This window comes from Xenopus laevis, chromosome 9_10S (genome assembly GCF_017654675.1).
Source record: "Xenopus laevis strain J_2021 chromosome 9_10S, Xenopus_laevis_v10.1, whole genome shotgun sequence".
NCBI classification, from domain to species: Eukaryota; Metazoa; Chordata; class Amphibia; order Anura; family Pipidae; genus Xenopus; species Xenopus laevis.
The window spans coordinates 111,361,594-111,387,641 of record NC_054388.1 but is presented as its reverse complement, the minus strand read 5'-3'; the positions used below and the strand labels follow the sequence as shown (position 1 = coordinate 111,387,641).

Here is a 26,048-nt window from a genome sequence, read left to right as displayed (position 1 = left end):
GTCATTTACATTCATTATTTATTTTGTTTTTATTCCAAGATATTAAGGGATACATGTACTGTTAATATGAATGAATTTTGTTACAACAGCGCCACCTGCTGGTCAGTTTCCCACCAGTCTGACCACCAAGTAGTCAAGGAAGTTGTCAGGAGAAAGAAAGAGGCTGCTCTGATGTTCTTCTGCTTAGGAAAGATGTGAGAAAGGTTTCTAATTGTTTTCCTAAGCAGAAGAACATCAGCCTCTTTCTTTCTCCTGACAACTTCCTTGACTACTTGCTGGTCAGACTGGTGGGAAACTGACCAGCAGGTGGTGCTGTTGTAACAAAATTCATTCATATTAACAGTACATGTATCCCTTAATATCTTGGAATAAAAACAAAATAAATAATGATTGTAAATGACAAAAGTGCTTAGAATAGCCCCCTCATCAGTTTTACATTCGCTTATTTTAAAGGTTTACTTATCCTTTAAAGCGACTGCTATCAGCTGGCCCCGTCGCACACAATTATCTTCCAGAATAAAATTTTTCTTAACATTCCATGGCAGGAATGGAAACCATCAAGAACCAGAAATCCAAAGAGATGTACGATGAGACTGTGATGTCATTGGAATGTTACATCATTCCTAACCCAACGCAATTCCCGCTTGCCCTAGAATATTCTATAAAATGAGACCTGAAGATTTTTTTTTTTCATAAATATTAAAAAAAAAAAAAAATTAAATATTGTTTATTATTAAAAAAAAAAGGGATTTTTCTTTTCCTGCTATCTTCTTGTTTCAGATATTTTTACATTTGGCATTGTTATAGACTAGCTTTTAGAATTTCCCTGCAGAGGTGTAAACAATAGACAGTTATACAGGGAACTCTGAGTATCACTCATGTATTATAAGGGATAATGTACCCCCTACTGTAAATGATAAGGATATTAGAAGTCACAGAGGGGTTGTTCTGTGACCATATAAAGGCACAAGGCTGCAGGCTGAGTTATACAGGGAACTCTGAGTATCACTCATGTATTATAAGGGATAATGTACCCCCTACTGTAAATGATAAGGATATTAGAAGTCACTGAGGGGTTGTTCTGTGACCATATAAAGGCACAAGGCTGCAGGCTGAGTTATACAGGGAACTCTGAGTATCACTCATGTATTATAAGGGATAATGTACCCCCTACTGTAAATGATAAGGATATTAGAAGTCACTGAGGGGTTGTTCTGTGACCATATAAAGGCACAAGGCTGCAGGCTGAGTTATACAGGGAACTCTGAGTATCACTCATGTATTATAAGGGATAATGTACCCCCTACTGTAAATGATAAGGATATTAGAAGTCACTGAGGGGTTGTTCTGTGACCATATAAAGACACAAGGCTGCAGGCTGAGTTATACAGGGAACTCTGAGTATCACTCATGTATTATAAGGGATAATGTACCCCCTACTGTAAATGATAAGGATATTAGAAGTCACTGAGGGGTTGTTCTGTGACCATATAAAGGCACAAGGCTGCAGGCTGAGTTATACAGGGAACTCTGAGTATCACTCATGTATTATAAGGGATAATGTACCCCCTACTGTAAATGATAAGGATATTAGAAGTCACTGAGGGGTTGTTCTGTGACCATATAAAGGCACAAGGCTGCAGGCTGAGTTATACAGGGAACTCTGATTATCACTCATGTATTATAAGGGATAATGTAACCCCTACTGTAAATGATAAGGATATTAGAAGTCACTGAGGGGTTGTTCTGTGACCATATAAAGACACAAGGCTGCAGGCTGAGTTATACAGGGAACTCTGAGTATCACTCATGTATTATAAGGGATAATGTACCCCCTACTGTAAATGATAAGGATATTAGAAGTCACTGAGGGGTTGTTCTGTGACCATATAAAGGCACAAGGCTGCAGGCTGAGTTATACAGGGAACTCTGAGCATCACTCCAATTCGGACGCACTGCGTTAATTGCACGTAGGCTTGGCGGTTGGGGACCCTTGATTTAGGGGGTTATTTACGAAAAGGTAAAATTTTAGACTAATGTGAATTTTTTTTAACTCCAATAAATTTTATTTTAATTGGAGTAAGTGCTTATTTGTACCCTGGGTACCCCTGGAACTATAGCAGGGTGACACCCCAATGTTTCTATATATCTGTAACCTTGTTATGAGCTAAGGGGGCCCAGTCTGAAGGCCAGTTATCTCTCACACTCTAACTGTTATTTTGGGGATATAGGGCTCCCAAGCAGCATTGTAGCAAAAGTCTGCGTACAGGCTGTTTGACCCGCTTTGCCATTCCGTGTCAATTTACCATCCAGTGGATAAATGTAACTCTAGTAGACTTTAAGATTCAAATTACGGAAAGATCCGTTATCCGGAAAACCCCAGGTCCCGAGCAATCTGAATAATAGGTCCAATACCTGTACCTTGTAATTGATCCCAACTAAGATATAATTAATCCTTATTGGAAGCAAAACCAGCCTATTGGGTTTATTATCGAATGCGATATTCCTTTGATTCGAATTCGACCAAATACTGATCTATTCCATCTATTTGACCAAAAAAAAACAAAAAACTTAGACTTCATTTCGACCGGACTTTTTGAATCGAATTTCGAAGTATTTTCAATTCCCTTGTTAACTATGCCCCTTAGACTTAAGGTGTGAAGATCCAAATTACGAAAAGATCTGTTATCCGGAAAACCCCAGGTCCTTAGCATTCTGGATAACAGGTCCCATATTTGGTTCTGGGATCTACACTGTAAGAATCAAAAAATTTCCCCTCCCCCTACCTTAATTATATTGATATGTTGACCCCTCAATATTCCCCTTTAGGTTCATTCTAGTAGATTAATTATATATAAACCATTGTATATGCCAGAGGCAGTTCCATCATAGTCAGTATGAGTCTAATAGAGAAAGGGTGGTGGGTCCTGCTGTGCATCACTGCCATAAAGCAACATAAGGCATTAGACGTTTGCCAGAATAGAATAATTGACAGTTAGGTCTAATATGACCTTTGGGAAGGGGCTCCTGTTGCATAGCAATTGTGTTAGAGCTCTCTTTTTAAATAACCAGAAATCGTGTCTCTCTACATGCAGGATTTGTGCCAAACTCACTCATTTTGTTAGATGTGCTGGAATCAGTTATTGGAGGGAGCTCTAATATATCTACTAGGAAAGTCAGTCCCCCCCACCCTAAAAGATGTATAAGAACTGTCAATCAAAATCTGACACCCAATAAAGGCTGAGAGGGAAATATGCCTTTATTATTATTTCAGAAGTGTTACAGAAGTTTCAATTGATTATATTTATATTATATCTAGAAATAATCTTATTTCAGTGTGTTGAAGCTTATATTCAAGGGGGGCTCGCCTCTGAGAATGTTTAGTATGACATCGAATAATATTGGGCGAATATATTCGCCAGGCGCGAATTTGCAGCGAATTTCCAGGTTTCGCCGCCGGTGAATAAATTCGAAAATTTGCCGAATTGGCAACAATTCAGACGTTGCATTTCGTGAATTTTTCGCTCGTTCAGTGTATTTTGCGGGAAATTAGTGGCGAAGCAAAACAAAGTCGCCCATCACTGATTCTGAGACAAAATGCAATTGGTTTTCATTTTTTGTTATTTGTGGTTTTTGAGTTATTTCGCTTTTTATTCAGCAGCTCTCCAGTCCGCAGTTTCAGCAGTCTGGTTGCTAGGGTCTGAATTAGGGTTGCCATCTTTTCCAATAGGGGAAATGGGGCAGTTGATGTCGGGGGATGAACCAGTGATATAAGAGGGTGGGGCATATTACATCAGGGGCGGGACTGATGACATGGTGATCACCAATTTGCTGACCAATGGTCTTTCCAGCTTTCCTTATTTGGACAACCCTTTCCGGGTGAAATACGGACAGGTGACAACCATTCCCCTAGCAAATTGATTTAAATACGAGACTGGAATATGAATAGGAGAGGCCTGAATAGAAAGATGAGTAATAAAAAGTAACAATAACAATACATTTGTAGCCTTACAGAGCATTTGTTTTTTTATTTGTTTTTTTTAGATGGGTCAGTGACCCCCTCCGTGTAAAAGCTGGAAAGAGTCAGATGAAGACAAATTAAAAATGTTGTTAAGAATTGATCATTCTATAACATACCCAAATGAATTTAAAGGTCAACCACCCATTTAACTTTGCCGATAAACCAATGTAACAGTGTCAGAATTTGTCCGGACCAATCAGCATCAAGCATTCTGTAGATAGGATAATGAAAGCAAGTGTCTGATTGGTTACAAAGACTACTTGTTATATAATGACAGGGCAGAATTAGCTCATGGTAAGAGATATATATATATAGATATATAGATACACACAGACAATAGAGATGGATGTGGCCCTATCCACCTGCCACGTAATATTTACCTAAAATCCTGTTCTGTGGCTTGTTCCCCCCTGAGACACTTCTTATAGTAGGATTTCATCCTGCCGCAGTCTGTAGGCTTTTTCATTTCACATAAACCATAATAACAATCAGGGCCACCATCAGGGGGGGACAAGTGTCCCGGGGCTGAAGGGGGGCCCGGCAGTGCTGCACTTTTCGAAGAGCCGGGCCCCCCTTGACAGCTCCAAAGCCGTGCCGCCCAATCGAAGTCTCAAACAGCCAAATGCAGAAGTGCCAAACAGATGAACTCCTGAAACGGCGGAAAGACCCGAAGTCACGAAAGGAGCCGACACTGACGTCCTGAAGCGGCGAAAAGACCCAATGTCAAGAAAACAGCTATAATTGAAGTCCTGAAGCCACGAGTTCAATTCTACTGACACCAATGTGGGTTTTTTTTAGTCCCCTGGCCACCAATGTTTTATTTTAATATTCTATAGGCCCCTGCCACCAATTTTTTGAAAAAAATATTTTATGGGACCCCAATTTTTTTTAACTTGTCAGGGGGGCCTTGGTGCCAAAGTTTTTTAAAAAAATGTTTTCTGCGGCTCAAATTTTTTTTTAACTAGTAAAGTAAGTAGAAATATTCTTTGGGGCACCAAATTTTTTAGCTGCAATTTTGTCTTTTAGAGGCCCTCGGGATTTCAACTTTGGCTCCTTTTGTGGCTTCGGGTCTTTTCGCGGCTTCGGGACTTCTACTTTGGCTCCTTTCATGAGTCTGGGTCTTTTCGGGGCTTCAACTTCAGCTCCTTACATGACTTCGGATCTTTTGGCACTTCAACTTCGGGTCCTTTCGTGACTTTTGGGATATCAGCTTCGGCTTCTTTCATGACTTCGGATCTTTTTGCGGCTTTGGGACTTCAACTTCGGTTCCTTTCATGACTTTGGGTCTTTTATCGGCTTCGGGACATCGAGTTCAGCTCCTTTCGTGACTTCGGGTCTTTTCGCGGCTTTGGGACTTCAAGTTCAGCTCCTTTCGTGGCTTTGGGTCTTTTCGCGGCTTCGGGACTTCAGCTTCGGCTGCTTTCGTGGCTTTGGGTCTTTTAGCGGCTTCGGAACTTCAAATTCATCTCCTTTCATGGCTTTGGGTCTTTTCTCGGCTACGGACTTCACGTTTGGCTCCTTTCGGGGCTTCTGGTCTTTTTTTGCAGCTTTGGGACTTCAAGTTCAGCTCCTTTCGTGACTTTGGATCTTTTAGCGACTTTGGGACTTCAACTTCTGCTCCTTTCATGGCTTTGGGTCTTTTCGACAGTCATGACAGTCTGCCTCGGATTTGCAGAAACCATTTCCCCACCCACCTTAGGCTGGCAGAGTCATTTAACCCCTCTCTCACCTTTAGTCCAGCCCCTCTACTTCCAGAGAATCTGGACACCACCCACCATGGAAAGCAGATGGACTTCAAGTAGCAGAATCCAGAATGGACGGATGTTTGACTAATTTAGGCACTTTTCAATGACACCTGCCTAACCATAAAACACAAAAGAGGATATTGAACCCTAATCCTAAGGAGCATTTAGCAGACATGAGATAATGGGCCATATTTCCTTTATGCAGTAAGGGGTTTGCGCATGTCTTTTTGTGTATATGGACTGTTCATAAAATTATTAGACTGGTGCTGCTACTCAAGCCTCCTTGCGGGGTACAGATGAGACATTTGGGATTTTTTTATCAAGTTTGGAACCAGCTTTAGTGGACAACATGTCATTTATTTCTTACAGGTTTTGGGCAAAGAGTAGAACGCAGAATCCAAACTGTGGTCAGAATCTGGTCAGAACATCAGAACAGCCTATTTCTTTCTCCTGACAACTTCCTTGACTACTTGGTGGTCAGACTGGTGGGAAACTGACCAGCAGGTGGCGCTGTTGTAACAAAATTCATTCATATTAACAGTACATGTATCCCTTAATATCTTGGAATAAAAAATAGTAAATAATGAATGTACATAACAAAAGCACCCTCATTCATTTTCCATTCACTTATAATAAAAGTTTAGTTATCCTTTAATATGGGGAAATACCTATACTGCTATAGTTTTATGATGTTTCTCTGTACAGGCTGTAAGCAAATGTAGGAGGCTATTCATGTTAAGTTGTGATTATAAAAGATCTTGATTTGACCAGCCAGATAATATGGGTTCATTAGACCATGTGCTTGGGTCACTAGACTGCCCCTCTGAGTCTTCTGGTTTTTATTAGGTAGATCAGGTACTTCCGTTGGTGTATGTGTATATAAGAGTCCTTGGTTGTAATATGTTCTTACTAACAGTTCTTGTGCACATGGAAGCAGCTGATGTTGTGCAGACTGCAATGTGTTTATATCCTGCTTTTAATAGGATGTTTATAATAATATGATAAGGGAGAAAGCAATATAAATACACAGTGTGTAAAAATCCCACAGACAGACAAGATCTCTTGTTATTTCTCATATTAAAGAGATAGGTTATTCCTCTCCTCCAGATAAACTACATGCACGGCTGTACCTCTAGCCAGACATCAGTCACTGCGGGCATGGCTACCAAACACTCTATTTAATAGCCATCTCTAACACTGAGCTTGCAGAATAGGTGGACATGGTGGAAGCGGGGCATGGCTACCAAACACTCTATTTAATAGCCATCTCCAACACTGAGCTTGCAGAATAGGTGGACATGGTGGAAGCGGGGCATGGCTACCAAACACTCTATTTAATAGCCATCTCTAACACTGAGCTTGCAGAATAGGTGGACATGGTGGAAGCTCTCTTACAAATGTCCAGTGTGTTTCCTCCTATTTTCTTTGTTTCCTTTATTTTCTCTCTTTAATTAAATGTATCTTGCTTTTCCCTCCCTTCCCTGCTGCCTCTTGGCTCATCCCCTAAACCCAAGGTTATTCATTTGTGTTTTAGTTGCCGGTGCCTGACTGTAACCCTGTAGGACCCAGTAGCACACAATACATCTCACCATCACCTTCCTCCTCCTCACTGTGAAAAGTCAATCATGTTTGTTTTGGAAAACCCAATAACAATGTTGAAAGGAAAACTCCTCCTCACTGTGAACTGCATTAATTTCCTTACATTACTAAGGGTTCAAGCAAACGGGCAGAATCGGGGACTTATCTCTTCTGCGGGACGACAATCTCCCCAAACTGCCTTTCCCCTGCCTGCCGCCTGCTCTAATGACAAAATGCTACAGCACTCGGTGCAAAGTCCATTGTGCAGCCATTGCCCCAGACACAAGTTGTTACCTTGTATAAAGGGACAACCCTAACATCGGCAAGTACACAAAAATACTAATGTTCCTTAGGTACCCTGCCTGTCTCTTATTTTATTAATCTCATTAATATAAGTTCTATGACAGCTTCTCAATCGATATCTAATTTAACTACCCAATTTTATAAATAAAAATAATGGATAATAAAATAACTACTTTGATCAAGGTTTTTTTAGACATGGCTTGTTGCACCAGATTGGTGATATTTAGGAATTAAATGAATACGTTGCTGGGAAATCATTGGAATCATTTAAAGGTTTTCATACATTTTTAGTCTCCCAGTTGCTGAAAGGGGTATAAAGGTACAGACATGCTGCTACCTCTCCCTTTACTTCTCTCTGTAAAAATCGACTGCACTACTTGTAGGATCCTTTACTCTCAAAAGGGGACAAGAGCACACGACTCCTCCTCCTCTTTCTTGTTCCTCTTGTCATTGCCTGTGGATTAGAGTGTGTCTCAGGAATGACAAATGACTGAATATATATAAAATATACATATGTTTCTTTACTTTGGACTAGGCAGGTCAGTTCTGATGTGACAGTTAAAGATGGAACCTAGTTCTAAGAAAAAGATCTTATATGGGGTTGGGAGCAGTATTTTGGTGAACCAGTTGTAAGGATTGACTGACAGGAACCAATGTGCTGTATAACTTTTAAGTTTTAATATGGAAAAAATGTGCACACACTTCTGCAGAGAGATATAACAAGGCAGCAAAAACAAGACTGAGTTCAGGCCAAAGGTCAAGGGCAGGTGGCAGACAAACAGATCAGGGACAGGCCAAAGGTAAGGACGGGTCAAAAAACTAGTCAAGGTCAATAACAGGAGATCAAAAATCAGAGGGATTAGAAATAGAAATCAGGGACCAGATAGGAACAGGACAGGACGAAACAGGAACAAGACAAGATTACCAGATTCGAGAACAGGAGCAGAAACAGGAGCAGGATCAAGAGCAGGAACCAAAACAGGATCAAGATCAAGATTTTCACGAGGCTTGGAGTCAGCGGTAAATCCAATAATCCAGCACTGAGGAGTCTGGGATGCAAGCTTAAATAGCCTTTAAATGAGCAATTGCCCACAGCTGGATAGAGGGCATGGATTCCTGGAAGATGGAGGCAGTGTCATAGAAGATATTATATTTCAGGCTCTCGCCATGCTGCCTCCTGTAGCTCAGGCAGGAGGAGCAGTGCCTGGAATGTAACAGGTCCCTGGTTCATAACTAGGTAGTTCCTAACACCTGTAGGGATCCAGGAGCGAAACAGTCCAGGCTGGGTTTTGCTAGGAAGGGCATACAACAGGGAGCAAGGTCAGTCGGCTATAGAGAGAGCCTAGGTCCCAATACCCCAGGGTACCCATAAGGCAAACTATAAAATAAAACACACAATGTGCTGTTTTGTTCTCCCACAATGGGTCTTTTTTTGCCCAGAATTTAAGGTGGGTAAAATAGGATTCTAGGAATTGTAGTTCAAAAACATTTAATGTTTGTAAGATGGGCATCTGCCCCTCGTGTTACTTGCCCCACTCTTTCTTATACAGATGTCATTGGCTTTTGGTACAATTTCTCAGACAGATGTAGGGGCTTCCCAATGAAGTGTCATCCCCTTCTCCCAGGCACCAAAGTTTCCTCACACACATATACTGGTATTAAATCTGGTGAATGTTATAGGGACCTTATGCTTGTGCAGAAATAGATGTGAGTGCTCTGCAACATGTCCATGCCATATAAATAAATAAATGTTATGAACTCACAGGTTATGTACTCCAGCTTTACTATGTATGGGCTATTCTGTATGCCTGCCTGGGTACCTGGCTAAGATGTCCCTTTCCTGCCAAAAAGGTGCCGGAATGACATCACTTCCAGTCTACAGTGAAGTCATTTCAGGTAATTTCTGGTTATGCGGTCCCGGCTTGGAAGGTAAGTTTAACTGTGTAGGGTTCGGGTTGAGTAGCAGCTCTGGTAGGGGAATGTATTGGGTGGTGGGTGTGGGTTGGGATAGGGGTCAGCAGGTCCGGGTCCTTCTGATTGGACCCATGCAGGACTCTAGCCTTCATAGCTTCTCAAATTCCCTTTCCTGGGTTACACTTCAGTCATCAGAAAAAAAGAAGAGCAAGTCTCCATCTCAGGCAATGATCTGAGCTAACAAACCCCAAACAACTGTGATGGGGGAAAGACAAAGGCCTTTGGAAATGGTCTGAACTACACAAGTCAAGAAGCAGCTTAATATGGGAAGGGAAGCAAATAGATGCCTGGCACATTGGCCAACATCAGAACAATTTGGTGCTAGCTTACAGTAGGAGAGGCAAGAGATCTTCAACTCAAGCAAAAAGCAACAGTTACTCATACACTGCCATGTTTTCAGCATCAAAAATGATAAATCACTCAATACTTGTTAAGTTTGCAAATGTGAACCATTTCTAGAGGTTTCTTTGTCACTAAAGGAACAAATTTGTTCCAGACTGTGTTGTCCCCTGGAATGAAAACCCTTCATGGACTCAAGCTGATATTTTTGGCATGGAAGGTTGATGTTGGAGACTCCTAGGTGCCATTGCCAGGATTGGGTGTGGTATCTACAGAAGTAAAGTTGGTTGGATGATGGGTGGTTTTAGGCAGGCTTGATTCTGGATGCCAGGTGGTGGGCATGTTGCTTGTAGTAGGGTACCCTGCAGTAGTCGTCCAGTTCTCTGTGTATCTATTACAACTGATGACTACCGCCACAATCACAAGTACAACTATAATCCCAAATATCATTACTCCATAGTTCTGAAAGAAATGGAGGAAATATCTAAGAGAGGGTGGGCATATACAAAAACATCAGTTTTTTGACATGACATGTCTACTGAGAGTACTCAGTTCTTCTCCTCAACAACTAGGTCCTTCCATTAACATGTACAAGACATCATGCAGCTAGAACATGTCACATATTATAAATGATTCAGCAATAGTATAAGCGCACCTCAAATAACACCTCTGGTGGCTGCCATTATTCACAGAGGAATGCATAAATTAATGGGATACTACACAGGAACGAGAACTCCCTACATTTTGTAATAACTTGTAAAGCATGGCACCATAAGACCATGTTGGCATAGGTATTCCTCTGTATTGAGTCATTGGGGCATTTTTAAACTATAGTTACCCTACAATGCTACCATACAATACTTTGCTCATAAGACAATCAGTCCTTGCTTTAAAGGATAAGTAAACCTTTAAAATAAGTGAATGTAAAATTGATGAGGGTGCTATTCTAAGCACTTTTGTTATTTATGATTGGTGGTCAGACCAGCAGGTGGCGCTGTTGGAACAAAATTCATTCATATTAAAGGGATACTGTCATGGGAAAAAAACATTTTTCAAAATGAATCAGTTAATAGTGCTGCTCCAGCAGAATTCTGCACTGAAATCCATTTCTCCAAAGAGCAAACAGATTTTTTTATATTAAATTTTAAAATTTGACATGGGGCTAGACATGTTGTCAATTTCCCAGCTGCCCCAAGTCATGTGACTTGTGCTCTGATAAACTTCAATCACTCTTAACTGCTGTACTGCAAGTTGGAGTGATATCACCCCTCTCTTCCCCCCCCAGCAGCCAAACAAAAGAACAATGGGAAGGTAACCAGATAACAGCTCCCTAACACAAGATAACAGCTGCCTGGTAGATCTAAGAACAACACTCAATAGTAAAATCCCATGTCCCACTGAGACTCATTCAGTTACATTGAGAAGGAAAAACAGCAGCCTGCCAGAAAGCATTTCTCTCCTAAAGAGCAGGCACAAGTCACATGACCAGGGGCAGCTGGGAAATTGACGAAATGTGTAGCCCCATGTCAGATTTCAAAATTGAATATAAAAAAATCTGTTTGCTCTTTTGAGAAATGGATTTCAGTGCAGAATTTGGCTGGAGCTGCACTATTAACTGATTCATTTTGAAAAAAAAAATGTTTTCCCATGACAGTATCCCTTTAACAGTACATGTATCCCTTAATATCTTGGAATAAAAATAAATAAATAATGTATGTAAATAACAAAAGTGCTTACAATAGCCCCCTCATCAATTTTACATTCACTTATTTTAAGGGGTTTACTTAACCTTTCAGATGTAACAGTTTCCGTTAAGGATCCTTATAGGTCAAATAACAAAGGTAATGTCCATTCGGCTGTCATGGGTTTTGTTTGTAACTAATTATTTGTTTTGCGGCGTAATGAAATCCCAGTGGCAAGTTCTGCAGCTTTTCCCCATTGGTTCTATTATGAGTAGGCAGGGGAGAAGTTGCCAAGTATCTGATATGGGGATTAAAACTGGGACTCCATGAATAACAGGACCGAGACATAAGGATGGAGCCTTTCTTCCCAATTAATATCACCTATTCTTGCGTTAAGTACAGGGCAGCACATATTTATTATTTATACTCTCTACATAAACAACGCCTCCTAGAAACACAATGAGCAGAATAGAAGGTCACTAAGCAGAAGATACCTGATACCCTACTTACCTTTAAAAAGCCAATAATGTTTTTTCTTGATTTGTCCTTTAAGGGAAAGAAAACAAAGTGAAAATGAGGGAATATTATCTTTAAAGGATAAGTAAACAGCCTCTTCCACCTGCAACATCCCCTCTCTGAGCACCTTGTGGAGGGTGTATTATGGCTTCACCTATTGCCCCAGTCATGGCCTCTCTCACTGTGAGCTTGTGCCCAAGAGATACTTATAGCTTAGGAACAAGATTGTAGGTGGACGTTAATAAATCCAATAATACAATAGGGTTCAGTTGAATGAGTCCATCTTGATCCTAGACGAAAGAAAGATTCCAAAATTCTTGAATAAACAGCATGTGAATATTCCCCTATTTCATATGAAGTGAAACAGATTTGCAGGGGGGGGGAAACCCCTGAGTCTTTGATGTTTATGGGTCGGTGTTTAAATAGCTCTAATCCGTGGGTTTATGCTTGCTGGGCGTGCTGGGGTTTGTATAGGCCTGGGGAAGGGGTTAACTCGCCTACAATATGCATTGGCGATTAAACCATCCGAGTACAGTTGCACCGCATGTATTCCCAAGGACATCCAAATGTTCGCAAGTATTAAATCCACCGCTTATAGTAGCGGTTCTGTAGCCCTCATAAGAAATGAAGTTATACAGACCGTCTCACGGGTTGTGCTCACGGGTAAGTCCAAGGATCCTTGGAGCGGCTGTGCGATAATGTTGTCCCAGACCTCCCCCAGTCACGCCAGAATGCAGTCCAAGAGGGAACCCCCCTACAGCCAGTGCAGCGCTGTTTATTCAAGAATTTTGGAATCTTTCTTTCGTCTAGGATCAAGATGGACTCGTTCAACTGAACCCTATTGTATTATTGGATTTATTAACGTCCACCTACAATCTTGTTCCTAAGCTTTTCCATTACATTTCTCATTACTAACTTATTACCATACTTAATAGCATGCTAATTTTTCCCTGAGTTGGTTAATATAACCAGCTTTTGGGTTTTTTGTCCTCTCAGAAGGGATCCCTTCAGTTTCATATGCAGCGCTGCTTATTTTAAATGGTTTTAATCTCACTGTTTCAATATGGCATGGTGGTGAATAAAAATTGCTTTTTATTTTACTTTGATATTCAATTATTATCATTTTGCCCTCAGATTTTTTCAAACATAGGTAGTGTGGGGAGAAGTCCCTTGTGTTCCCCCTTTTTGGGAAATGAAGACTAATACAAAAAAGGAGAATAAAGTATAGAATCAAAATACAGAACATGACAGAATGGAGCAGAGAAATTCAAGAAATTCAGGAAATCCTGGTTCCTGTATCTAAGGCTTCTACCACCCACTCTGACAATATGGCTGAACAGACAACCACCAAAAACCTTTCATGGCAGATTCAAAAGGAAACTTTAGTAATGGATTCACAACCTTAACACCCCATACAGGCCAGAGGAGCTAAAGAAAATTCCACCAATGAAAAGTAATACTTACGGTATACGGGACATAGTTGTCCATGTTTACTACAAAGAAAAGAAAGCAAAAAAAGGTTACTCAGAAACAAGACTTTACTTATCAGGTCCTTATTGATACGGCAAGTAGGATGGGATCCGTCAAATGTAATGTATAATGAAATAAATAATCATGTGCTTGATTACAATTCAGATCAAAGAGAAGAATCATCCCCAACCAATTTGGTGTTTGCATGGTTTATAAAATGACCTGCTTCAAAAATGGAAATGTTATCTGCCTAGTCATGCAGCATGTATCTTTTATAAATGTCCAGTTTTAAAGATGGAAAATCATTACTAACTAGATGGTGTCGTTTCTGAAGAAACCACAAGATGTTGGCTTTGAAACGCAAGAGGTGTTGGGGCCAGTCGCCCCTGGTGCATAGAGAGTACACAAAGTTGGTAGAATCTGGTTTAAAACTGTGAAAATTGAAGCAGATCAAATTGTACCATTAAAATCAATCAAAAAACCTGATTGGCTGTTTTTGGCTCCACCCACTTTTAAAATTTGAATCCCAGTCCCCCTGTGACCGACTGTGCCAAGTTTGATGTCCCTGCCATTAACTGCGAAAGAATGGCAGCAACTTATATATTGACATTGATTAGCAATAGGTAACATTTGATTGGCTGTTTTAAGCTCCACCCAGTTTTCCGAATTTTAACCCCAGTCACCCAGTCATGGTCTGTACCAAGTTTGGGGCCTCTGGCTTTAAAACTGTAAGAATGGCAGTATTTGAAACTTTTACATTGAAGTCAATAGGTAACACCTGATTGGCTGTTATTGGCTCCGCCCACTTTCCCTAAATTTTGACCACAGTCACCCAGTGAGTAATTGTGCTGAGTTTGGGACCCTTGGCATGTACGCCGTAATAATAGCAGCAATTTGGCGTTTTTCATTAAGGTCAATGGCTGAAATCCGATTGGCTGTTGTTGCCCCGCCCCCTTTTTTCCTAATTCTGAACCAGAGTCACCAAGTGACTAACACTTTAAGGTTTCGGAATCATGACATTTAACATGTAAAAATGGCAGCAGTTTTATGTTTTTCTATTGAAAATCAATGAATGACATTTGATTGGTTGTTGGTGGCTCCACCCACTTTTCCTAACTTTGAAGTGCAAACACCCAGTCACCACATTTGTGATATTCGAGGTCCATGACATCAATAACGTGCAAATGGCAGCAATTTTAATTTTTCCCATTGAAATCATCAAAGAAATCTGATTGGTTGTTTTTGGCTCCACCCACTTTTCCAGATTTTGATCCCGGTCCTCCAGTGACCAACTGTGCCAAGTTTGAGGACCCTCCCATGAACAATCTAAGAGCGGCAACAGTTTTAACTTTTCCCATTGAAACAAATGGCTAATATTTGATTGGCTGTGGTAGACTCCACCCACTTTTCAACATTTTAACCCCAGTGACCCATGGTGCCAAGTTTTGGGTCTCTGGCTTTAACACTGTGGGAATGACAGTGTTTGACATTTTCTCATTGAAGTCAATAGGGAAAATCTGATTGTCTGTTTGTTGCTCCGCCCACTTTTTGGAGTCCCCAAAATGTGACAGAACTTTTCAGGTTGACCCCATGACTAAGTGACCCAAGTTTGGTGAGCGTAACTTTAATGCTGTACGAGTGGCAAAAGTTTCAAATTTTCCAATGAAAGTCTATGGGAAAAAATGGGGTGTTTGGGGGGCCGCCACAGGGCCACGGAGGGTGGGATTGCTTAACAGAGCAAAAGCAACCTATTCGGGTATGAGCCCAACAAGTGTGCAAAGTTTCATAATTGTACTCCTAAAACTCTGGGAGGAGTAGCGTTTAGAAAATTGCTAAAATTTCATTGGCTGTTGGTAGCTCCGCCCACTTTGGGGTGCCCCCCCAAAATACATATTTTTATTCGGGGTGGCACCAACAATATGCGGTCCGAGTTTGGGGAGTGTAGCTTCAAAACTGTACGAGCGGCAGCGATTTGAAAATTTTCCCTGTCAAAGTCAATACGAAAAAAGGCGTCTTCGGTGGTCCGCCGCACGGGCACAGTGGGTGGGATCGCTTACTAAAGCACAAGCAACGTACTTTGCTATAAGGCGAATAGGTGTGGAAAGTTTGGTGCTTGTACCCCTAAAACTGTAGGAGGAGTAGCGTTTAGAAACTGGGGGGGCGCTAATAATAATAATAAGAACGAGCTGAACTTGTAGAACAGTATGTTGGCTTCTTCAAAGCCGACATAATAAGAACGAGCTGAACTATTATAAAACAGTATGTTGGCTTCTTCAAAGCCAACATAACAAGCCATGCAGCATGTATAGTTTACAAATGTCCAGCTTCAAAGATTGAAATCATGACCAACTAGCTATGCAGCATGGTTATTTCATGATTGTCCAGTTTCAAAGTTGGAAGCCATTACTAACCAGCCATGCACCATGTATAATATAGAAATGCCCATCATCTAAGATAAAGATGATTACTGCCTAGCCATGCAGCATGTATCTTTTATAAATGCCCAGTTTTAAAGATGGAAATCAGTACTAACTAGCCATGCAGCACTTATAGTTTAGAAATGCCCTGCTTATAACACTGAGATGATCATTGAGTAGCCATGCAGCATGTATCTTTTATAAATGCCCAGTTTTAAAGATGGAAATCGGTACTAACTTGCCATGCAGCACGTAAAGTTTAGAAATGCCCAGATTCTAAGATGGTGATTATTACTGAGTAGCCATGCAGCATATATCTTTTAATAAATGCCAAGTTTTAACGATGGGAATCAGTACTAACTAGCCATGCAGCAATTATAGTTTAGAAATGCCCAGCTTTTAAGATGGAGATGATTACTGCATAGCCATGCAGCATGTATCTTTTATAAATGCCCAGTTTTAAAGATGGAAGTCAGTACTAACTAGCCATGCAGCATGTACAGCTTAGAAATGCCCAGCTTCTAAGATGGAGATGATTCCTGAGTAGCCATGCAGCATGTATCTTTTATAAATGCCCAGTTTTAAAGATGGAAATCAGTACTAACTAGCCATGCAGCACGTATTGTTTAGAATTGCCCAGCTTCTAAGATGGAGATGATTACTGAGTAGTCATGCAGCATGTATCTTTTATAAATGCCCAGTTTTACCAAAGGAAATCAGTACTCAATCAGTACTAGCCATGCAGCATCTATAGTATAGAAATGCACAGCTACAACAATGGAAATGATTTTTAACTTGCCATGCAGGGTGGATATTTTAAAAATGTCTACCTTCAAAGATGGAAATGATTACTAACTAGCCATGCAGCATGTATATTTTATAAATGTCCATTTGCAAAGAGTTGACACTGACTCCTTCAAACCCTCTTTAAAAAAAAGTCTTAGATGTGCAACTAAAAATAAAAGCCATGTATCTGTGGAATATCTCCTTGATTAGTAATTGATTAGTGACAAGACAGCCCTGTTGATGAAGCCAAGACTATAGGTAATGGGTACAGAAGGGGGCCAGAGAGACGGCAGTCTGTTATTTGCTCTGACCAATGTCATCAGTGTTATAATGCTTACAGCAAATGTATCTAAGCAGAGGTGGTATAATTACTACCTGAGGTTTCAGGACGATGGTCCTTGTTGATTTTCCCACTTATTAACCTCTTCATATGAACCAATTTGTTTCCAGTGAAATTTGATGCTTCTCCTTGATAATTCTTGTCCTGGTCACCGAAGAGGTAGAGTTCTATGGTCAGTCTCCCAATGCTCGGCTGCTTCTGCAGGATATTGTTCTTGGCCTCCAAACAGCTGTCCTCCACATCATCTATCACTACAATGACCCTATCTCTTCCTACATAATAGAGAACAATTTATTATAATTAGTATAGTTTTTAATTGACAACAAACACAATGTATTGTCTAGTAAGGAACAGAAGGCACAATGTGGTCCTAACGTAGCAAAGTGAGTAATAATAATCTCTAAGTTGCCATAGGTTTTTGGAAAGTTGGTTAAGCCTTCTTGTGTACTAAAAAGGTCATATTTAGAACTGTTGAGAAGGTCTTAAGGGGCCTTAGTGTCCTATTTTTATAGGAACTTTGAGCAACATGCAAGTTTCTGATGGAACACTAGCACAAGGCTGTTGGGCCAATTTAACCAATGGGAGATGTGGTCCTGTAAACAGTACAAGTCCAGTGATGTATCAGAAAATCTACAAGGCTGAACTTTACTGGGTCATGTCTAAGGCAACTGAACTTTTTTTGAGTTTTCAAGAAAACTCAAAAAGTCCAGTTGCCTTAGACTTAACCCTACTAGATACTATATATCATGACCTGGATGAATAAGAAATCTCCATAGATATGAACTTTACTGTGTTTTCTCAGGAACATGCAGATATTTAAAAAGGTGGCATTCCATTCTAATGTTTGCCAAAAGTCACAATGATCAAGAAGATGATGTCAAATACCTAGACAACGAGACAAATCGTCCAGTTCTTTGTCATAGAGAGCGTCTGTCACGTCGGCTACATTTATCCTTCCTCTGTTCTTGGAATGGTACAGGATGGCAAAGGTGCACTTATAGGCCTCCTCCATAACCTCTATATAGTTGGTGTTGGTGATATGTATAGTTCGAACGTCATTCACTCCAGGTATGGTCAGGAGGAAACGGTCTAGCCAATCAAACGCATCCCGAGTATCTCGTGAAAAGATGCCGACCACATGCTTGTATGCCATCATTATTCTGCCTACTGAATCAGACCAAACATTGCAAGGTGTCAGTCAGAACATCAAATGTTCAGAAAATTCGTTAATACTTGAAATGTAGAATGCATGAATATACAATTTTTAACCAAATCCATTACGTAGCATGCTTATACAGCTGTATACCTGTTTTGTTGAGTTTTATGCATCATATAAACCCAACCCCCACATGTATAAGCAAGATTGTGACTGCAGCATTGTCTTGGTGTAAAGGTTTTCTTATGCCAACCAGCCACTAGATCCTTTACCCTATACAATTTACATATGTAACCCATTGCCATGCCATTTTTACCCATTCTCACTGCAGACCACCTCATCTGCTAACTGCCAACACTCACTGCAGTACAGGGTGTGGCCAGTGTCAGAAACTCCCTGGTTTCAAACCAGGGACCTGTTATGTTCCAGACACTGACTCTTCTGCTTGAGCCACAGGAGGCAGTATTGTGGCAGCCTGACTCTGGCCGGACGCCTTTTGTTTTGCTGAATATTGTGTCAGTTGTTCCTAGTCCACGCCCTCTCTCCAACTGAGGGCAAATGCTCCTTTGAGGGTTATTTAAGACTATTCCCAGACACCCCATTGCTGGATTATTGGTCTTCCTGCTAATTCCAAGCCTCATGTTGTGGCAATTTGGTTCCTGTTCTTGTTCCTGCTCCTGAATCTGGTAATCTTGTCTTGTTCATGTCCTGTTCCTGTCTGGTCCTTGTTCCTTTGATATTGATCTCCCGGTATTGACCTCAGATGGTTTTTCGACTTTGCATGTACTCTGCCTGTCTTGACCTTTGGCCTGTTCCTGATACTCTCTGTCTGCCGCCTGCCCTTGACTTTTGGCCCGAACCTGGACTTTGCTGCCATTATATCTCTCTGCAGAAATTTGTGCACTTTTTTCTGTATTAAAAATTAACGTTATACAGCACATTGGCTCCTGTTGGCCAATCCTTACATTCTGTCTATTAAATAGTTTAGAAGAGCAGCAGTAGAAAAACTCCAGTGGACAATGTTGGGATTGGGGTTTCACTCCGAACCATGGCAACATCAATAGCTTAAAAAACAATAAAAACATTTATTAAGGACCAGTTTCTCATAATAATTAGATGGAAGAATATGGCTCATCTTTTGTATATCTCCTTAAGAAGGCAGTAATAGATAAAGCCAACACTTACTGTGCGTCAATAGTCATACGAGAGGGGGCTGCCATTTTGGGAGCCTGTGTTAGGATAGACAATTATATTTTGTTATAGACCACAAAACTTACAGCCAGGGCCGCCATCAGGGGGGCACATGGGGTAGTCCTGTACCAGGCCTGGGCCTAAAGGGGGGCCCGGCTATTTTGAAAAGTGCAGTACAGCTGCCCCTTGGCAGTGCCGAAGCTTCTCCACCTCTTCGGAAGTCCTGAATCGGCGAAAAGCTTCCCGAAGCCGCAAAAAAGACCCAAAGTCACCAAAGGAACCGAAATTGAAGTCCTGAAGCCACGAGGTCAGTTTTACTGAACACCAATGTTAGAGAGAATGAAACCAGCTCCTGTCTACATAAAATATATTACAAAGACGTAGGTCTGGTTAAAGGGCAACTTCACCCAAAACCTGGTGTTATTTAACAAACATGCATTATTTAAAAGGGAATGCTACAATCTGCCATTTTAAACTAATATTTGATCAATTTAAATATAAAAAGGTATTACATTGAATTTGGCCACCCATGCAAAGAGCCAAATCTGATCAATAAGCCCCAGGATGTGGTCAGTTCATAGTGCTACCAACGGAAACCCGTCAGACTTTCTAACAAGCTGCACAGGAAGGAACATGACTCTTCCTCTCTCTACCAACCACAACTGGTACATACCGTAGAGTGAGTCTGACCTAAATGAACCTCTACTTCTATATATTTATTTCTTAACTAGAAGAAAAAAACATTGTAAAAGATGTATCTGCCACCTATACTGCCCATTATGTTTCTACCGAACTGCTTAAAGAAATATCTGACTTCAGACACCCTGGTCAGACACCCTGAACAGAACATTAAATAACTTAGAGCCAGTGGTTCTTTAAAGGGAAACGGTCATGGGAAAATTTTTATATTCAAAATGAATCAGTTAATAGTGCTGCTCCAGCAGAATTCTGCACTGAAATCCATTTCTCAAAAGAGCAAACAGATTTTTTTATATTCAATTTTGAAATCTGACATGGGGCTAGACATTTTGTCAATTTCCCAGCTGCCCCTGGTCATGTGACTTGTGCCTGCACTTTAGGAGAGAAATGCTTTTCCTTCTCAATGTAACTGAATGTGTCTCAGTGGGACATGGGGGGGACATGGGTTTTTACTATTGAGTGTTGTTCTTAGATCTACCAGGGAGCTGTTATCTTGTGTTAGGGAGCTGCTATCTGGTTACCTTCCCATTGTTCCGTTGTTTGGCTGCTGGGGGGAAATGGATTTCAGTGCAGAATTCTGCTGGAGCAGCACTATTAACTGATTCATTTTGAAAAAGATTTTTTTCCCATGACAGTATCCCTTTAAAACAACACTTACCTGTTTATCTGCTGGAACTCAACAACAGTGTCTGAGATTTCATTTCCAGGTGGTACAATACAGTCACATCACAATGTTTTAGTAGTTACTTCCCCTGATGTTATGGGAACAGGCAGGGGAATTAATAACCATCAGCAGTAGTCCTCACAATCAAGTGTCCCCAGTCCTCAGAGTACAAGGCCCTCAAGGTGGCACTACTCTTGAAATCTCTCTATTCATGAGTCTATTCACTTGATTGAGTCCCAACACTGGGAGAGTACTGACCCTTTTGGTTTCCTCCTTGGAGCCCTTGGCTGCTTTGCTAACTACCTTCAGCCTTCCTCTTCCTCCCAACATGAAATGTTATAGGATCTAACATCACACTGGCTCTCCAGTATCCTCCAGCCCCTCCAGCAGGTGGGGTCCAACCTTATAGCAACTCCCCTCTTAAAGACTTCAGGCATGTGAAACCCTTGCCCTATAAACAACTACAATGGAACAACTACAAAGAAAACGTTTAACCTTGAATGGAAAACAGCTCTCCCCTCCCAACTCTGAAAAGAAACATTTTAGACTGACGTCACCTCTTAAGTGAACGTCTTTAAGCAAAGGTGAGCCAACCCGTACCCCCTACAGATTCAAACAATATTTGCAGTTTCTTTGAATGGGGAAATGGCAAAGAGGACACAGAGTACAAGGTGTGGGTAGAAGGGAAGAGTAGATGGATATATGGAGAGGAAGGTAAGAGAGTGAAGACCATAAGTGTTAGTGAGAAAGAAAACAGTGGATAGAGATGTTGGGAGAAGGCAGAGAGCACAGAGATAAAAGAAGTTACAGAGGAGGTGGAAAGAGCACAGATATGTTGGGAGGAATAGATGAGGGCATGGAGAGAAGTGCTGGAGCAATAATACTGTACAGGTGGGCAAGAAAGGATTAGGGAAGGGAGAGGTAAGAATAAGAATTAGGTTAGAATGTCTGTACTCATTTAATAACTAAGCCAGTAGCAACCAATCAGCAATTCATTGAGATCATTGAAGCCTTGAAAGTGAAAGCAAAGATCTAACCGATTACTATGGGCAAATGCTCTGGCACAATAAACACTAAATAAGGTATAACCAGCATTTCTTACTGAAATCCCTCATTGTTGCTTAATAACATGTAACCTTGTATGATATGAAGGGACACAGGGACCTTCTGCCCTATTTAGCTCCTATTCTCCACTTTCTCTGTGCAAGCCAATCATCAGGCTTCAGGGCCATGACATAACACAGGCATTGTGGACCATTGACTCTTTCGGGTGAGACTGACCTCGTATTACATGACTGTAAGAAAACAGACAGGCCCACCAGGATACATTCAAGAAGAAAATGCCCATAACCTTTCCATAATTCATGTCACTTTCCCCAAGAGAGATCTCATTAACCCAACAAACACATTGTACTGTTAATTATAATGCCCTTTACTAGTATCTAAATAAATATAAGAACCCTTGGTTTTGTATGAAGGCAGCAAAATATCTTAGATACTTACGTCTGCCCATTTTTCCTGCCTCCGACTGCAGCAAAAGTGTTTCTTCTTCTCCCCATGTTCCCTGCCCTGGGCTGCTACCTCTCCTAATTCTCTTCTTTCTGGTTTCTTCTCAGAAGTGAAGGCATGTGGTGCCCATCTATCTGTGACCAACCCTCCCCACTTACTGTAACTGGGTCTCTGGAGAAGACTTGGTTCCTTGCTGAGACAAACGCGGCTTCTGTGCAGAATGTTCTGTGAGTTTACTCAAAATGAAAGTAGCATGATGTATCAGCCCAACTCCCACATCAACATCCTCATTACAAATATACTCTCACGCCACTTAGTGCTTCCAAACGAAAGCTACATGTTAGTATTTATAATCAGCCACCATTACGTGACTGTAAAGTTATATGTTAATATATAAATTTCAGATAGAAGCGACTGTTAATAAACTGGCAATAAATTAACAGAGAGATCATAAGCTAAAATATACAGAACAATGCAGGATGCAGATCTGGCTGTTGGATGGCAAGTATCATAGGGCTTTATTAAATGCTTTTGATGATGCTTTTTCAGTTGGGTGAAGAATTCTAATGTTAATGGAGTTACAGGCGCAGGTGTAAAATACAGGGATCGCTTGTCTCTTGTGCATATAGTGTTGGGGAAACAAGGTTGATACTAAGTGCTAATTAGCACAATACTATGCAGAATCTCCTTAAGGAAATAACAGGAGAAAGGTTGAATGATTGTGGTAGAGAATATGTTCGAATAGAAGAAGCAGACAATGGGGGGCGGGGCCGCATGTAGAGCAGGAAAGACGTGCTACTAGGAGCTCCGTGCCGGAACCCGCTGTCAGCCCATTAAATGTGCATCCTGAGGGCTGGGTAACATACCTGCAACCTCCCCTGCTGCTCCGCTGTCTACCCCGCACTGATCGGTGCAGTTGGAATGGGCAGAAACCGCAATCACACGCCAAAAACGAGGCGCGCACGAGCTGAGGCAAAAATCCAAGATGGCGACCGCAGGCACTCTGTAGACGCCGTACAGCAGCAGCAGCAAGGTGAGCAGCGCACTCGAGACATAGGCGCTCAGGCTGCGCATAAATTGGAGCGCTTTGTCCGTGAGCCTGGTGTTGGGGGCAGCAGGGCCACAGTCAATCCCCCTGTCCTGGAGGTGGCTGACGCAGTCATGCAGGAACCCCATGTTTCACTGGAGGTGGGGGAGGGAGTAAGCACGCAGCAGGCTGACTTGCTAGGGCCTGGGGACATGGCACACAGCTCTGCCTCTACCCTGCTGGAGAGTAACACCCTGGCTGAGATAGTGTCCCTGCTGCACAGCAACCATGCCACCACTATTGGCAAAATGGATGAACTCCGCTCTGACTTTACCATACTTCGGCATGACATACAGAACATTAGAGAGCGCACCCAAGAGGTTGAGAGACGTGTGGGTGAGCTTGAGGATACAGTTAACCCTTTCCAGGAACGGATGCAGTCCATGGAATCAAGGCTGGCCACTACGGAGGCAAAAGCAGATGACCTTGAAAACAGGCTGAGACGCAATAATATTCGACTGCTCGGTCTGCCTGAGAGAGCTGAGGGGGGTCGTCCTGAGGTCTTTCTAGAACAGTGGCTCCAGAGAACCTTCCCCTCGATCTCTTCACCTACATTTGTGATTGAACGCGCCCATAGGGTGCCTGGCAGACCTCCTCCACCGGGAGCCCCACCAAGAACCATGATTGCACGGCTCCTCAACTACAGGGACAGAGACAAAATACTACAAGAAGCACGGACCAAAGGGGACGTCATGTATGAAAACTCCAGAATATCTGTCTACCCAGACTACTCCATTGAGATCCGTAAACAACGCATGAAGTTTGCAGAAGTTAAGAAAAGGCTGATACAACTTCAGTTGCCGTATGCCATGCTTTACCCGGCTAAATTGAGGGTGGTTGCTAATGGCCAAACCCACTTTTTTACAACGGCCAGGGACGTGGACGCATGGCTGGATAATAGACCTGCGAGATCTCCACGCAGATAAGTATGAGACTAATCCCCAGCACAGCTATATTTTATGATGCTGTACTTGCATATTTCTGCCTTAGGATGCACACATATATATCCTGTGAGGGGGCCGGCACGGGGCCCACCATTCATAACTGACACTGATGAGCATATCTTTGCCTTTTGAGACTCTGGTCTTGTTACTTTTACTGATTCGAACAGTTCTTGGGAGTCAGATCCACTACGGGTTGGGGTTGGTGGTGGATAGGGTGGGGGTAGGGGAAGTTACACAATGCTTTACTGCTTTTGTATACGCTGCACCACGTGAAAATTTACTTGCTGTCGGGGCTACCAATTCTGGTGCCACTAATGAATGCATTATGGTCTTGGAGGTTGGACGGGTAATGGGAAGTTATACTGTAGTTTATGTGCTATCCGATTGTAATGTGTAGCATTAAATTGCTGTCTTGGAATGTTAGGGGAATGGGTGACCCAATCAAAAGGGGTCTGGTGTACAAATTCCTGAGAAAGCAGAACCCACAAATTATACTGCTTCAGGAAACTCACTTAGATGGGGGTAAGCTCATGACACTTAAAAAGCCGTGGATAGCGGCGGCATATCATGCACCCTACTCCAGCTACTCTAGAGGGGTGTCCATCCTCATAGCGAAAACGTGTCAGTACACCCTGCACACTGTGATATCTGACCCTGGGGGGAGGTTTTTGATACTACACCTCTCTATTATGGGCAGGCAGTGGACGATTGCCAATGTATACGTCCCCCCTCCATTTTCAGACTCCATACTGTATACGATAATGAGCAAAATCTCTACACTGCCTATGGCGCCCCTACTACTTATGGGTGATTTTAATAATGTGCTTAATAAGGCCCTGGACAGATTGCCAATTCCAACTAGATCTGACTCGGCACTATTGAAATGGGTGGATACGTTTCATTTAACCGACCTGTGGAGGGTCCGCAATGAAGGGGTTAAACAGTTTACTTGCTTTAGCTCTGCCCATGGTACCCTCTCTCGCATAGACCTAGCATTAGGGTCACCGGACATTGCACGGGCGGCTACGGGAATTCAAATTCTGACCAGGGGGATTTCAGATCACTCTCCCCTTAGCCTTACTATTCAAGTCAGTCCTGAACCCCAAGACAATACATGGTGCCTGAGTCAACACTGGATAAATCATCCAGACCTTTTATTGCCCATAGCCTCCTCAATTACTGAATTCTTAGCAATAAATGCAGGAACAGCTACTAACTCCATTGTCTGGGATGCTCTCAAGGCATATATCAGGGGGGAGTACTCTATGCTAATACGACAGGCCAAGAACCAAGCCGTAGTACATATGGAGGGGAAACAAAAGGAAGTGGAGTCCACGGAAGCTAATTATATAGCCAACCCCAATCCGGCCACCATGGCTGCCTGGCAAAATGCACAAGTAGCTCTCCTTCTAGCCCAAACGGAGGCAGTTAAGAAAAGTATTATCTACCAAAAAACAAATGTCCTTGAGTCGGGAGATAAATGTGGTAAGCTACTGGCTTACCTTAGTAGGGACCCTGCCCAGCACACAGCGATCCCTGTAATAGAACAGAGACCAGGGCTCCCTACCACTGACCCCAGGGAAATAAATGACACATTCAAGGACTATTATGCAAGCCTTTATAGCTC

The 26,048-nt window shown here is 41.9% G+C and overlaps 1 protein-coding gene across 2 annotated transcripts; it reads right to left on the bottom strand.

Annotated features, from left to right (window-relative positions):
- Positions 1 to 8,303: 8,303 nt before the first annotated feature.
- On the bottom strand, positions 8,304 to 22,653 carry LOC121398921. 2 transcript variants are annotated; one of them, XM_041578481.1, is made up of 6 exons: positions 22,385 to 22,653; positions 18,057 to 18,338; positions 17,207 to 17,443; positions 13,623 to 13,651; positions 12,153 to 12,188; positions 8,304 to 10,422 (listed from the first exon to the last, which is right to left on the bottom strand). In XM_041578481.1, the coding sequence occupies exons 1-6, from the start codon at positions 22,392 to 22,394 to the stop codon at positions 10,198 to 10,200; spliced, it is 819 nt and encodes a 272-aa protein (XP_041434415.1). In that variant the 5' UTR covers positions 22,395 to 22,653; the 3' UTR covers positions 8,304 to 10,197. The 2 variants fall into 2 exon arrangements, with proteins under 2 accessions (XP_041434415.1, XP_041434416.1); XM_041578482.1 differs by having other exon boundaries at positions 22,549 to 22,653.
- Between the last annotated feature and the right edge of the window lie 3,395 nt (positions 22,654 to 26,048).